This window comes from Lutra lutra, chromosome 7 (genome assembly GCF_902655055.1).
Source record: "Lutra lutra chromosome 7, mLutLut1.2, whole genome shotgun sequence".
NCBI lineage: Eukaryota > Metazoa > Chordata > Mammalia > Carnivora > Mustelidae > Lutra > Lutra lutra.
Window position 1 is genome coordinate 145,200,606 of NC_062284.1, and position 14,434 is coordinate 145,215,039.

The following is a 14,434-nucleotide window of genomic DNA, read 5'->3' on the forward strand; positions in this document are numbered from 1 at the left end:
TTTTATTGGAGCAGGAGGAGAGGGAAAGGGAGAAGCAGATTCCCCGCTGAGCAGGGAGCCTGACTTGGAGCCTGATCCCAGGTCTCTGGGATCACGTCCTGAACCAAAGGCAGATGCTTAACCAACTTTAGCCACCCAGGCACTCCAAGAGAATAACATTTTAAATAAGGTTGCCCTTAGCCCAGTGAACACTAGCTTGAGAGGGTGAGATGAAAGCCCCAGATGCACCTTAGTGCTCATGTGTTTTTACAGTGGGAGCATCTACCCTCTCTGGGTATGATGCTGGTGTTTAAAGACATATATATCTCACAGAGCAGGAAATGTCCCAGACACAGCAAGACGGTTCACATGCTGCGGGACGAAAAAGAAAGAAGAAAGAAAGAAAGAAAGAAAGAAAGAAAGAAAGAAAGAAATGAAGGAAGAAAGAAAGAAAAACAAGACATATCGACTACAAGAACTTATCTGTTAGGGAAGCTTTAGGACATGGGTTCAAATCCCAGCCTGCAGCAAACCAGCTGGGGTAGTCAAGTCACTGTTATCTGTTGACAGGTGTTTCTGCCCCTTTATAGGTTGGTTACCTTGAGGGCCACCTGCCTGGCTCGGTCTGTAGAGCATGACTCTTGCTTTTGGAGAATTCAAGCCCCACATTTTGGCACAGAGCTTACTTTAAAAAATATGTGGGTTACCCCGAGGCTTAAATGAGATAACAAATGTAATGTATCCACAAGGTAGACAGTGACAGTTCGTGTTACTTCAGCCAATACCCGCCTCCTTCCTCCGAACCCCGAACCAGGGGCTTCCAGCCGCCACGGGCCGGGGTCTGCGCAGGACCACCAGGCACCTGCAGAGGCGAGGGAGCACTCCGGCTGCATTTGCGATGCTCCAGGCTGCAAGCGTCGCTGAGCTCGGCCCCGGGCTGGGACCCAGGGTGCTTCCAGCCCTTCAGCAGGCGTTTAGGAATTGGTCCCTGGGAGCTTCTGGGGCTTCGCCTCGCTCCTTTCTCCAACCCCCCGTATAAGCAGTCCTCTTTCCCGATGGCATTTAGCCGAGTCCGGGTCCATCTCCCTCCTGACCGCGAGCTCCTCGAGGGAGCCGTGCCCAGCCCCCGGCTACCCAGGGCTGGAGGCAGGAAGGGTGACTGAATCCTCGAGTCCCGAGTCACCGTGAATCATGCCCACAGCCCCGGCCCTATAACCGCTGCCGCGGCTCGCTTCCGTGCAGCGCGGTCCCGCGGGCGCGACCTCAACCTCGGCCCACAGTAGGCGTTCCACCAACACTGTAAATGCCACCCCAGCAGTCGCACTCAGACCACCGCTCAGGGCCACACGCCGACTCTTTCGGGGAACCTGGAGCCCGCCGCCTGCCGCCCACCGCGCCGGGCCGCGGGGTCCGCGCCCAGAGCGCCGCCTCCTCAGCCAGGGACAGGACCGAGTCGCCCCTAGCAACAGCAGCCGGGCAGGCTTCCTCAGGCCGCGCTGATTGGCCGAGCTCCGGGAGGCGGCCGTGCCGTCACTTCCGGCATCCGGAGGCAGCAGAGGAAGCCGAGGGGCGGCCATCTTGGGTCCGTGAGGCTCTGAGGTACCGGGAGCGGCGGCGGCCGGCGGGTGGAGGCTGAGGCGGCAAGTGACCCGGAGGGAGCGGAGCAGCCGGGCGCAGGCGCCGCTTCCGCAGCCCCCTCCATGGTCGGCGCCCGCAGCCCGCGGCGGCCTGTCTTGCACTTCACCTTGTCCACATCCTCCTCGTCCTCGTCTTCAGGGGCAGCCGGCGGCGCTGTGTGGAGGCCCCGGCTCTGAAATCCGCGGTGCGACGGGCGAGGGCGGACGAGGAGGCGAAGGGGTCCGGGCCCGCGGGGCGCCCTGAGGCGCGGGGACGCCGGCGGGCCGACCCGCAGCCCGCCGCCGCCGGCCCGGCCCCGCCACCGCCGCCCGCGGGGCTCCTCGGCGCGGCCGCCGGGGCCGGGGGGAGCATGAGCCCCGGGACCCGCAGAGGGACGGCCCGGGCCCGGCCCGGGATCTAGACGGCCGTGGGGGAGGGGAGCCGCCCTCCGCGGCGCCGCTCCGGAACCGCAGGGCCCTCGAGGACGCGGTCGCCGGCCCCCCAAGGCCGCGCTGTTTTGTTTCACCGTCGCATTGTGCAGAAGCGAAGTGAAGTACAATGTCCACTCGGACCCCGCTGCCCACGGTGAATGAGAGAGACACTGAGAACGTAAGTGGCCGGGGCGTTCTCGGGGTCCGCCGGGGCCGGGTGTCGGCCGCTGCCCGCGGGAGGCGAGGGGCAGCCCGACCGGATCGCTTCCCGGAGGCGGCCGCCCTGCCGCGCGGGGCGTGCGGGCCGGGGCCGCGCCGTGGTGATCGCGCCGGAGTCTGGTTTGCTGGAAAGCCTGCGAGCTGCGGCCTGAGGTCCGGGGGAGCCGCGGCGGGTGGGGGGGGGGGTGGTGCCCGAGTGTGGGTCGCGCGTCCCTGCGGGTGTAGTGCTTGCTCCAAGCAGACCCCCGTGTAGGCCGGGCGCAGCCCGGCAGCTGTCAGGCTGGAGACGCTTCGTGGTGCCGACGAGGAGCAACTGATCGGGGCGAGGGGACTGCCCTTCGTGCCCGGTGTGTGAAGGTCTAGGACTAAGTTTAGTGACAGTCACTACGACTGATGGCCACTGAGGAGCCTCCGAGGGGCCTCAGGAGGAAGTGCAGAGCTGTTCGGAAGAGAAGTTTGCGGAGGGAGTAGAGACCGCGTCCAGGAGCAGTTTCCTTCCCGTGCAACGCGCTCCGAAGGACCGGGGTGCAGGGAAGCCGCGCTGCCCCTCGCCGCCGGGCTGCCCCCCGCCGCCCCCCGAGGCTGGCTCCGGGCCGCGCGGGGAAGCAGGTTGGCTGAGAGGAGCCTTGGGCCCCTTCTAGCGCTCCCATCCATGTTTCTGTAAAAGGGACCTTTGGTTTTCTTCTCGGAGGCCTTTTAAAACGGCCTTTAGGGAACGACACCTTGGGAAATTCCTGAGGACAGATGTCGACCCTGCCCAAGTGCGTTCTGAGCTCTTCTCGCCCCGGTCCGAACTCTTCGTTCTCGCTGGGGGACATCTTCTGCAAAACATCCCGCCAGTAGCTCCTGAAGACACCTCACGGCTGTTCATGATCCGTGCTATGAGCTGATTCCTGGCAAGAAAATGCAGTCACTTAGGAAAAGCTTTCTTGCCCTGCCTGTTTCCACGCTTCCAACAATGTCCCGAGACTTTGTGGCCTCCTGGCATCAAGTGCCTTCATTTTAATCTTCAAAATGCCACTTGTTTGCTGGATAACTCTCCGGGCATTTAATCTGTTCCTGTAAACTTTGGTCTAAAGCATTCCTGCAGTGTATTAATGTAGAGTATTTGATGCTCGTTAGCCTGGTGAGTGAGTAGTCCAGTGGCATGTGTTCCTTCACCTGAGGTGGATTAGAAGGTTCCATAAAGAGTGAATAATACAGAATCATAGGCTAGGGGCGCCTGGGTGGCTCAGTGGGTTAAGCCTCTGCCTTCGACTCGGGTCATGATCTCTGGGTCCTGGGATCAAGCCCTCGCATTGAGCCCCACAGAGCTCCACAACGGGCTCTGCTCAGCAGGGAGCCTGCTTCCCCTCCCGCTCTGTCTCTCTGCCTACTTGTGATCCCTGTCTGTCAAATAAATAGATAAAATCTAAAAAAAAATCATAGACTAGGTGAGTCAGTGAGTTCATTCATTTTCTTTTTTTCTTTTTTCAACCCATATTTATTTATTTTTTCATGAGAAAGAGAGAGGCAGAATTAGAGGGGTAAGCAGACACCCTGTGGAGCAGGAAGCCCGATGTGGGACTCTATCTTACAACCCTGGGATCATGACCTCTTTTTGTCTATTATAATTAAAATAATCTTTTTGTGTTTGTCTCCTAAACTTTTCTGCTATACACAGAGCCCACTATTTTTTCTTTTCTTTTCTTCTCTTTTCTTTTCTTTTCTTTTCTTTCTTTCTTTCTTTCTTTATTTGACAGAGATCACAAGCAGGCAGAGAGGCAGGCAGAGAGAGAGGAGGAAGCAGGTTCTCTGCTGAGCAGAGAGCCCGATGCGGGGCTCGATCCCAGGACCCTGAGATCATGACCTGAGCCGAAGGCAGCGGCTTAACCAGCTGAGCCACCCAGGCGCCCCTCTTTTCTTTTTTTTTTTAAAGATCTTATTCTGTTGACTAGTTACTGGAATACATGTATAGATGAGGAGGCATTGGTATTAAGGGTGTATGTTTCTTTTAGAGAACCTTACAAGAGATAAAGCAGTTCTTCCAGCTTCATAGTGTATTACTTGGGCTGAGTTGTTTTTTTTTTTTTTTTTTTTTTAAGATTTTTATTTATTTATTTGACACAGAGAGATAACAAGTAGGCAGAGAGGCAGGCAGAGAGAGGGGGGGAAGCAGGCTCCCTGCTGAGCAGAGAGCCTGATGCGGGGCTCGATCCCAGGACTCTGGGATCATGACCCGAGCCAAAGGCAGAGGCTTAACCCACTGAGCCACCCAGGCGCCCCACTTGGGCTGAGTTTTATTGCCCCTCTTCACTCATTCAAATATTAGTTTTTAGTTATTTGGTTTATTACTACTGTGAAAGCCCTTTTGATTGTATATAATACAATTTTAATTGTATATAATACAATATAATACAAAGATTTCTGAATCTGTAATTTAAAAACAATGAAGATATCAACATAAATTTCAGTCAAATTCACCCATATATTTAATTTAGTTAATACTTACAGTTATTGCATGTTATCAGGGATAGGTCTGAAATAGAAACTGACAGGAATATAACATTCTCCTGCCTCTTCAGAATCCCAAGTGGGAGCAAAACACAAAGGCTCAAATTAACTAAACATGTATAAAGAAGCAACACAAAATCTGTACAGAACTTATCAAACTCAACACCCCAAAACCAAAAAATCCAGTTAAGAATTGGGCAGAAGACATGAACAGACTTTTCCCCAATGAAGACAACCAAAGACAGATGCTCAACAGACTGAGCCACCCTGGCCCACAGGGAATTCATTTTCTTATAGACCCTTGGAAGAACCTATTTCTGACTTAACCATTTTCCTATTCCTTGACTGCTCTGCAGAGTGAAGTAAGCAAAAAAGTCAGTTGATTAGCTTTGATCATTGACTTTCACCCAGAAAAGCAAAATCTTACATTGACCCAAGAGCAGGCACTCCATACTTTCTAAATGAACTTAAGCCAAAAACGGCTTTGTGATAATGAAGGATTTACACTAAATGAGTCTTTTTACTTTGATCTCTGGTGAATTACAGTGTGTTGTTAGAAACTACTAAACTTTATTCTTTAAAAACAACATAGGGGGCGTCTGGGTGGCTCAGTGGGGTAAAGCCTCTGCCTTCAGCTCAGGTCATGATCCTGGGGTCCTGGGATCAAGCCCTGCATCGGGCTCTCTGCTCAGCAGGGAGCCTGCTTCCCTTCCTCTCTCTCTGCCTGCCTCTCTGCCTACTTGTGATCTCTGCCTGTCAAATAAATAAATAAAATCTTAAAAAAAAAAAAAAAAAAGTAGAACAGGTGCCCAGATGGCTCAGTCAGTTAAATGCCTGCCCTTTGCCCAGTTCCTGATCCCAGGGTCCAGGGATAGAGCCCCACATTGGGCTCCCTGCTAGGTGGGGAGCCTGCTTCTCCCTCTCCCTCTGCCCTCCCCACCCCACTGTGTTCTCCATCGCTCAAGTCTGCATGCTCGCTCTCTCTCACAGAAAAAAGTGTAGGATATGGAGTGTGCCTTTATTCTTGTGGAATGTATTTAATTGAATTTTTTACAGTGTTAGAGTCAGAGATTTGTAGCACATCATTGCCTTAATTCACCATGCCCTGATTCATTTTTAAATTTGTATTAGAATGTTCTGGGAGTAGTTGTGTGTCTTTGACAGTGTGGTGCCCTTGTGTCAGTGTTACAGTCTGGCATATGCCATGTTATTTACCTGCCATTACTAAACTACTAAGTATTAGACTTCCCACCAGTTGGTAAGGATATGAGAATGAATGGGAGCTCTCAGTTTTTGGAGGAGCTCTATTGTTAAAGTCAGGTCTGTTGAGATAGAATTCTTAAGTGTAAGGCTTGATGAATTGTGACAAGTGTACAGATATGTAACCACCATCGTAGTCAAGATACAGAACATTTTCATTGCCCAGAAAGGTACTTACCTTGTCGCCCTTTATAGTCAGTCCCTTCTCTATTCCCCCAGCTCTTCACAACCTCTGATTTCTTATGTGTCTCTAGTTTTATCTCTTCTGGAATGTTACATAAATGGAACCTATATTCATGTTTGTGTGTGTATTAGTAGTTCATTCCTTTTTATTGCTGAGTAGTAGTTCATTGTTTGTATATACAGTTTTTTAAAAATAGAAGTTCTAGGGGGCGCCTGGGTGGCTCAGTGGGTTAAGCCTCTGCCTTCAGCTCAGGTCATGATCTCAGGGTCCTGGGATCGAGCCCCACATTGCTCTCTCTCTCTGCCTGCCTCTCTGCCTACTTGTGGTCTCTCTCTCTCTGTCAAATAAATAAATAAAATCCTTAATAAATAAATGAGTAAATAAAGAAAAGTTTTAAGTTTCATTTCCAGTTACCATAAAGTGCTGTATTAGTTTCAGGTGAACAATATAATGATTCAGCACTTCCGTACATTATCCAGTTAACGTAGAACAATTTTTAATCCATCCACCATTGATGGACATTTTGGCTGCTATGATTAGAAGCTCTTTGTCTTTCCATTTACTAACGAGACTATTTTGCTTATCCTGGGAATCTTACTTATTTATTAATTTTTTGGGTAGGTCCATGCTAGGCCTCCCAGTGTCGGACTTGAACTCATAACTCTGAGATCAAGAGTCAGACACTTAACTGACTGGACCACCCAGACACCCCTCCTGGGACTCCTATCTAAATTTTGAATAATTGGGTATAACTGTGATAGGAATGTTGCTTATAGATCAAGAGTCATGGGGCGCCTGGGTGGCTCACTGGGTTAAAGCCTCTGCCTTCAGCTCAGGTCATGATCTCAGGGTCCTGGGATCGAGCCCCGAATGGGGCTCTCTGCTCGGCGGGGGGCCTGCTTCTCCCTCTCTCACTCTGCCTGCCTCTGTCTACTTGTGATCTCTGTCAAATAAATAAACAAAATATTAAAAAAAAAAAAAAAGGAATCATAAGGGGCAGGTAATGTGCAAGAAGAATATCATCTTCATTTCAGTACACTACTCTGTTTTCTTTTGTTTGATTTACAGATGTGAATATACACTTTTAGCTGCTGTGTATATAAAAGATAATACTGTTTGGGGTGCCTGGGTGAGTGGCCGACTCTTGATTTCTGTTCAGTGTCTGACTCTTGATTTTGGCTCAGGTCATGATCTCAGGTTTATGAGATCGAGCCCTGTGTTGGGCTCTGCACTCAGTGGGGAGTCTGCTTGAGATTCTTTCCCTCCTCTCTCTCCCTCGCCCTCTGCTCGTTAACCCCACCTCTGCATTCTCTCTCAAATAAATAAATAAATAAAATCCTTTTAAATAAGAGATAACACTTATCTCAAACTCAAAATCAAATAATCTGACCTGGGGCGCCTGGGTTGCTCAGTGGGTTGAGCCGCTGCCTTCGGCTCAGGTCATGATCTCAGGGTCCTGGGATCGAGCCCTGCATCGGGCTCTCTGCTCAGCGGGAGCCTGCTTCCTCCTCTCTCTCTGCCTGCCTCTCTGCCTACTTGTGATCTCTCTCTGTCAAATAAATAAATAAAATCTTAAAAAAAAAACAAAAACAAATAATCTGACCTAATGGAAATGCTGAGACTCAAGAAGTGACAGGAGCTGCTTGTGACGAAACTATTTAGTAGCAGTGCTTCTGCTAGACTCCAGATCTCTGGTTCAGTCCCCTCTGCTTTTTTTGTGTACCAAGCTGTTCCTCAAAAGCTTACGTACTGGGTTGCCTGGGTGACTCAGTTGGTTAAGTGTCTGCCCTGGGCTCAGTTCATGATCCCAGAGTCCCAGTCCCAGGTTCACCTTCCTACTCAGCGGGGAGTCTGCTTCTCCCTCAGCCCCTCCCCCTTGTTTGTGCTCTGTCTCAAAAAAATAATCTAAAAAAATAAAAGCTTTATTGTGTATTTACCCTAAAGATACAAACGTAGTGATCCAGAGGGGCACGGCATGTGTACCCGAATGTTTATAGTAGCAATGTCCACAGTAGCCAAACTATGGAAATAGCCTAGGTGTCCATCAACACATGAATGGGTAAAGAAGACGTGGTGTATATATACAGTGGACTGCTACGCAGCCATCAAAAGAAATGAAATCTTGCCATTTGCAATGACAGAGATGGAACTAGAGGGTATTATGCTGAGTGAAATAAGTCAGTCAGAGAAAGACAATGAGGGGTAGGGAAGGAACAAATGAAACAAGATGGGATTGGGAGGGAGACAAACCATAAGAGACTCTTAATCTCACAAAACAAACTGAAGGTTTCTGGGGGTTGGGGGGGTCAGGATAGGGTGGTTGGGTTATGGACATTGGGGAGGGTATGTGCTATGTATGGTGAGTGCTGTGAAATGTGTAAGCCTGATTAATGTGTAACATACATTATATGTTAAAAATAATTTTAAGGGGTGCCTGGGTGGCTCAGTGGGTTAAGTCTCTGCCTTTGGCTCAGGTCATGATCCCAGGGTCCTGGGATCGAGCCCCATGTCGGGCTCTTTGCTCAGTGGGGAGCCTGCTTCCTCCTCTCTCTCTGCCTGCCTCTCTGCCTACTTGTGATCTCTGTCTGTCAAATAAATAAATAAAATCTTAAAAAATTTTTTTTAATCTGAAAATCTCTCTCAAAAAATAAAAATAAACGCTATATACTAATTACTCAACTAGAGAGATGTAGTTGTACCCAAATACAGTGTATAATAAAAATAAGACTTAAAAATTTTGTTACGGAAAATTTCAAATAAGCAGGGAGAATTTAGTGAGTTTTTTTTTTTTTTTAAGATTTTATTTATTTATTTGACAGAGATCACAAGTAGGCAGAGAGGCAGGCAGAGAGAGAGGAGGAAGCAGGCTCCCCGCTGAGCAGAGAGCCCAATGTGGGGCTCAAACCCAGGACCTGGGATCATGACCTGAGCCGAAGGCAGCGGCTTAACCCACTGAGCCACCCAGGCGCCCCGAGTTTTGTTTTTTTTTTTAAAGATTTATTTATTTGACAGAGAGAGAGAGAGAGAGAGATCACAAGTAGGCAGAGAGGCAGGCACAGAGAGAGGAGGAAGCAGGCTCCCTGCTGAGCAGAGAGCACGATGCTGGGCTTGATCCCAGGACTCCGAGATCATGACCTGAGCTGAAGGCAGAGGCTTTAACCCACTGAGCCACCCAGGCGCCCCTCTAGAGACATTTTTGATTGTCACTACTGAAGAGAGTTTACTGACTAGGAATGCTGCTAAACATTTTATAATACATAGGATAGGACCCCTTCCTCCTAACAAGAACAACAAAATATCTGGCCAAAAATGTCAATAGTGCCAGGGTTGAAAAACCCTGGTATATAGTTAGCTGTCCATGTACTCAACAGCTCAGTAGCCAATCTTATTTCATTTGGTTTCTCCCCAAGAAACAAATTCAGTACATCATACCACTTCACCTCTAAAGCTTTTAGAAGAGATAAAACTACTATTTTTATAAAAATTGTAATTATAATTCCTTTATCATAATTTCTTCATATCAAATATCCAGTCAGCCTTCAAATTTCTTCAGTTGTTTACTTTTTTATTTTTTAATTTTTAAAAAAGATTTTATTTATTTGAGAGAGAGAACACGCACAGGTGCATGTGAGAGAGAGAGAGAGAGCATGCGCAAGCAGGGGCAGAGGCAGAGGGAGAGGGAGAAGCAGGATCCTGCTGAGTAGGGAGCCAGACAAGGGGCTCAGATCCCAGGACCCTGGAATCATGACCTAAGGTGACGCTAGTGCCCCAGTTACATACTTTTTTAACACTTTGTTCAAACTGGAATCTCCTTGGTCCATATCTTACAGTTCACTAACATGTGAAATTAGATAAATATTGAAGGCAACAGAAAAGTTTATGTTCTAGTTTATGTTCTGCAGTTGACTTTTATAGAGCCAGGGTCAAATTCTGTTTGGACACTGGTAAAATTAGAAATGTAGTTTTCACCTAAATTTTAAAACATATCACACTTTGGGGGCACCTGGGTGGTTCAGTGGGTGAAAGCCTCTACCTTCAGCTCAGGTCATGATCCCAGGGTCCTGGGATCGAGCCCTGCATTGGGCTCTCTGCTCAGCAGGGAGTCTGCTTCCCAGCGTGGCACCCCCTCCACCACCGCCTGCCTCTCTGCCTACTTGTGATCTCGGTCTGTCAAATAAATAAATAAATAAGATCTTTTTTTTTTTTTTTTTAAATCACACTTTGTAAGCCTGGATTATTTGCCAAAGTACCAGAGGCCCCAGGGCTTTGCCAATTATTTAACGGTTCCTTGTGTCTGTGCAGCGTGTACTTACTTATTATTAATGCAGACAAGCCATCAGAGTTTGTCTCTTTAGTGTTCTTGTTCAGTCAGCTGTAGGGTATATGACACTGTTATTAACCTGTTCCAGCTTGTGCCTACTTTGTGTATGATACTATGCTGGGTGCCTTAGAGGATGTACCTAGGAACCATATTGCACCTGCTCTTTAGGACTCCTCAGTCCCTGTAGAAGAAAACACCCTGAGCTCTGTGAAACTAGTCTAATAAACTCTCAAACTGGAGCAAGCACCAGTATCACCTGGTGGCCTTGTTGAAGCTCTGCTTGTTGGGCCCTACTCCCACACTCTGATTCTACAGTTAGCATTTCTTTTTTCTTTCTTTCTTTCTTTTTTTTTTTTTTTAAAGATTTTATGTATTTATCTGACAGAGAGAGCACAAGCAGGCAGAGCAGCGGAGGGAGAGGGAGAAGCAGGATCTCCACTGAGCAGGGAGCCCGATGCAGGGCTGGATCCCAGAACCCTGGGATCATGACCTGAGCTGAAGGCAGAGGCTTAACCAACTGAGCCACCCAGGCGCCCAAGTTCCATGAGTTTGTAAAGTTGATTCTTTGTAAGAAAGTGTGGTTATCGAGTATAAAAATAGTTACTGTTTGTTGATCACATACTGTACATCAGGCAACAGTACTAAGTATATAGTATTTCATTTAAAATATATAGTATGATTTCATTTAATCTGCCTTTTAACTTCCAAGCATGATTATCTATTGACTAAAGCTGGGCCTTTTTAAAAAAGTTGATCTCTCTCTTTTTTTAAGATTTTATTTACTTATTTGCCAGAGTGGGTGGGGGGAGCACGGGCACACAAGCAGGAGTGGCAGACAGAGGGAAAAGCATACTCCTTGCTGAGCAAGGAGCCTGACGTGGGACTTGATCCTGGAACCTGGGATCATGACCTGAGCTGAGGGCAGACGCTTAACCGACTGAGCCATCCAAGTGTCCCAAAAGTTGATTTCTGAGAATAAATATTTTTTTACATCAAAGTGTTTTGAGAAAACATCTTAGAGACTTAAATTTGAGGGTTATTTTGTTTGTTCTGTATGTAAATTAGGTGAAAGTGGATATTGGCAATGAGCAGACTATAGGTCACTTTGATTATTTATATAGTACATGATTATTTATATTGTAATTACTTGTAAGAGATTTATATACAGTTTAATGTCAGTTAGTGTTACCTGTTCTCTTTAATTTCTGGATTCTAAGTAAGATATAGTCAGATTTTATCCCTGGAATTTCTTTTCAACCTGGAAGTAAGCCAGGGATTGCAGCCCTTTCTGATCACCATGGGGAGGACTAAAGCAGAGAACCCTTGTCTCAGTGTGTGTGGGGGTCTGATGGCCGTGTGGAGGGGGCTGGGGAAAGGGGGAAAAGAAAAACTATTGTCCCACTTCCATTTTATTTTTATGTATTTCTAAATATTTTTTAAAAGATTTTATTATTTATTTGAGATAGAGTGTGTGTGCAAGGGTAGGGGGAGGAGCAGAGGGAGAAGGACAAGCAGACACCGTGCTGAGAGTAGAACTTGATGCCAAGCTTGATCCCATGACCCTGAGATCATGACCTGAGCCCAAACCAGGAGTCAGACACTCCAGGCACCCCAGTACTTTTGTTTTCTTTCTTTTTTTTTTTAAAGTAAACTCTACCCCCAACATGGGGCTTGAACTCACATACAGCCCTGGGATTAAGGGTTGAATGCTCTACCGGCCAAGCCAGCCAGATACCCCATCTCCCCTCCAGTTTAAACTATCAAATTAAACCTGAAGGAGAGAACAGATCTCTTTCCTTTGACTATCCCAGCTTTAGTGTTATTTTACACAAGAATTTAAAGAATGTGCTTGGAGTTGTTCTGCAAGTAGTAATAAGGAGTTTGTGCTGACCCGTATACACCTGCTTGTACAATAATTAGGATGGCGGAAGTTGGCACTGGGAGCAAGGATTTTTTTTTTTTTTTTTTTTTTTGAGTCTCACTTTATCTTCAATGTGGAGTTTTTCAGCACTGCATTCTAGCCACCTAAGTTGTTCAGCCCTGGTTGGTCTGACATAATCTTATGTGGACTGGGTAAGGCATTTTATAAGTGGGTTACATGGAATCTTGGTGTTCAGAATTAAAATTTGAACAGAGCAGGAGGTGTTTTGGTTGTATTTGTTGCTAATAGTTGGGCAGTTGCATTTGGATGGATGCAACGGGAGTTTTTATTATGGACATTTCACATGAAAATGTATATTGGTAGAATTTAGTATAAAATTTGAATAAACTGAACCTAAAGTTTTATTCTAGAATTTTAGATAACCCCATTCTTTATGCAGTAGGCACCTTTATGACTTCATTGACTACAATAGCAGATTCTAGCTTGAGAATCCTGGAGATGAGTGCACTTAGAACCATTCCCTAACTCAGCCTTCTGCTCTGAGAATTGCCAATCTTTATCCAGAAGAATAATTTAAACCAGGGCAATCAACTTCTGTTGTTGAAGGGATTTGAGGTGTTTTTGATTGCATTCTGTTCATGTACTTTCTTTCCTTTTCTTCGCTCCCTTGCTAGCCCTTGCCTATTCCTAGGCCCTCCTTGGTACCCATAGGCATGAATTAGCTCTATTAGTGGAATGGACTAAAGGAGTTTGTTTTCTTCTCTCAAAAGAAGGTTGACATCTAAACGTTACAGATATTTAATGATAAAGAACCTTCCACATACCATGGTAATGTATTCCAGGTTTTTTGTTTTTTGTTTTCATTTCTGTTAATGTAGTTCAGGTGTTTTGTTTTAAGATTTTATATGTTTATTTGAGAGAGTAAGAGCATGAACAAGGGGATGGGGGCAGACGGACAAGCAAACTCCCCTCTGAGCAGGGAGCTCGAAACAATGTTAGATCCCAGGACCCTGAGATCATGACCTGAGCCGAAGGATGCTAAACTGAGCCACCAATCCGCCCCAGTTCAGGTTCTTTATATTAATTTCCTGCTTATTGTATAGTGGTTCTTAATAGTGCTGTGGAACTGTGGAACTCCACAACTTAGTAGTATAAAACAACGGCCATTTTATTACCCTTACAGGTTGTGTATAAGGAATTCAGACAGGGATGGCTTATCTCTGTTTTTCTATGTGGGATTTGAGTTCTGAGGATCTCAAAAGACTAGGGGGATTTGAACAGCTGGGCTGGGAGATCTACATCCTAGATTGCTTCTTCACTAACATGTCTGGCACCTTGGCGGAAGGCTGGGCTCAGCTGGGACTCTTGACAAGAGTGTCTGCAAGGGCTACTCCATCATGGAGGCGGCAGTATGATCAGACTTCCGAGGTTGTTCAGCGTTTCAGAAAAGACAGAAGTTGCCTGTCTTTTATGACCTAGCCTCAGAGGGCACATACTATCACTTTTGTCATTTTTTCTTGGTTAAATCTGTCACAACCACCCAGATTCAACAGAGGGAACATAGACTTTAACCTTGTAATGGGAAGTGTGTCAAAGACATCGGGTTCATGTTTTCAAATCACCGTAATAGTAACTCTTTGGGTTTGTAATCCAATTTAGCATTTTATTGTGTGACCTTGGACAAGTTACTTAACTTCTTTGTTGCCCCAGTTTGACCTCACAGGGCTGTTATAAGAATAAGGCCTTCTGTGCTCTGGCCTCCCTTCCCTCTTTGTTCTCATCTCCTACCTCTCTGCACCCACTACACCCATAGACCCAAGAGTCTAATTGCTGTTCTGGGAACACACCAGGAACACTTCATTTTGAGGGCCTTGGCATTGCCCTTCTCTTTGAACACGTTTCTTCCAGATACCCTCATGACTGACTTTCTCACCTCCTCTTAATACATACCGCCTCTGGTTTAATCACCTGTGGCTCTCCCAGTCTCCCCAACCCTGATCTAGTTTTTCTTTTCTCCATTGCAGTTGTTACTTCCTACATCCCATATT

The 14,434-nt window shown here is 46.9% G+C and overlaps 1 protein-coding gene across 6 annotated transcripts in view; it reads left to right on the plus strand.

Annotated features, from left to right (window-relative positions):
* The first annotated feature begins 1,528 nt into the window (after window positions 1–1,528).
* MARK3 (microtubule affinity regulating kinase 3) overlaps window positions 1,529–14,434 on the plus strand; it is a 126,153-nt gene continuing 113,247 nt past the window's right edge. For 5 of the 6 annotated variants that reach the window (XM_047738358.1, XM_047738360.1, XM_047738359.1 and 2 more), the window contains exon 1: window positions 1,530–2,205. In XM_047738358.1, coding sequence (XP_047594314.1) covers window positions 2,155–2,205 — 51 coding nt within the window. In that variant the 5' untranslated portion in view covers window positions 1,530–2,154. Of the gene's footprint in view, window positions 2,206–14,434 lie in introns of all 6 variants that reach the window. The other variant, XM_047738361.1, reaches the window with a different exon arrangement.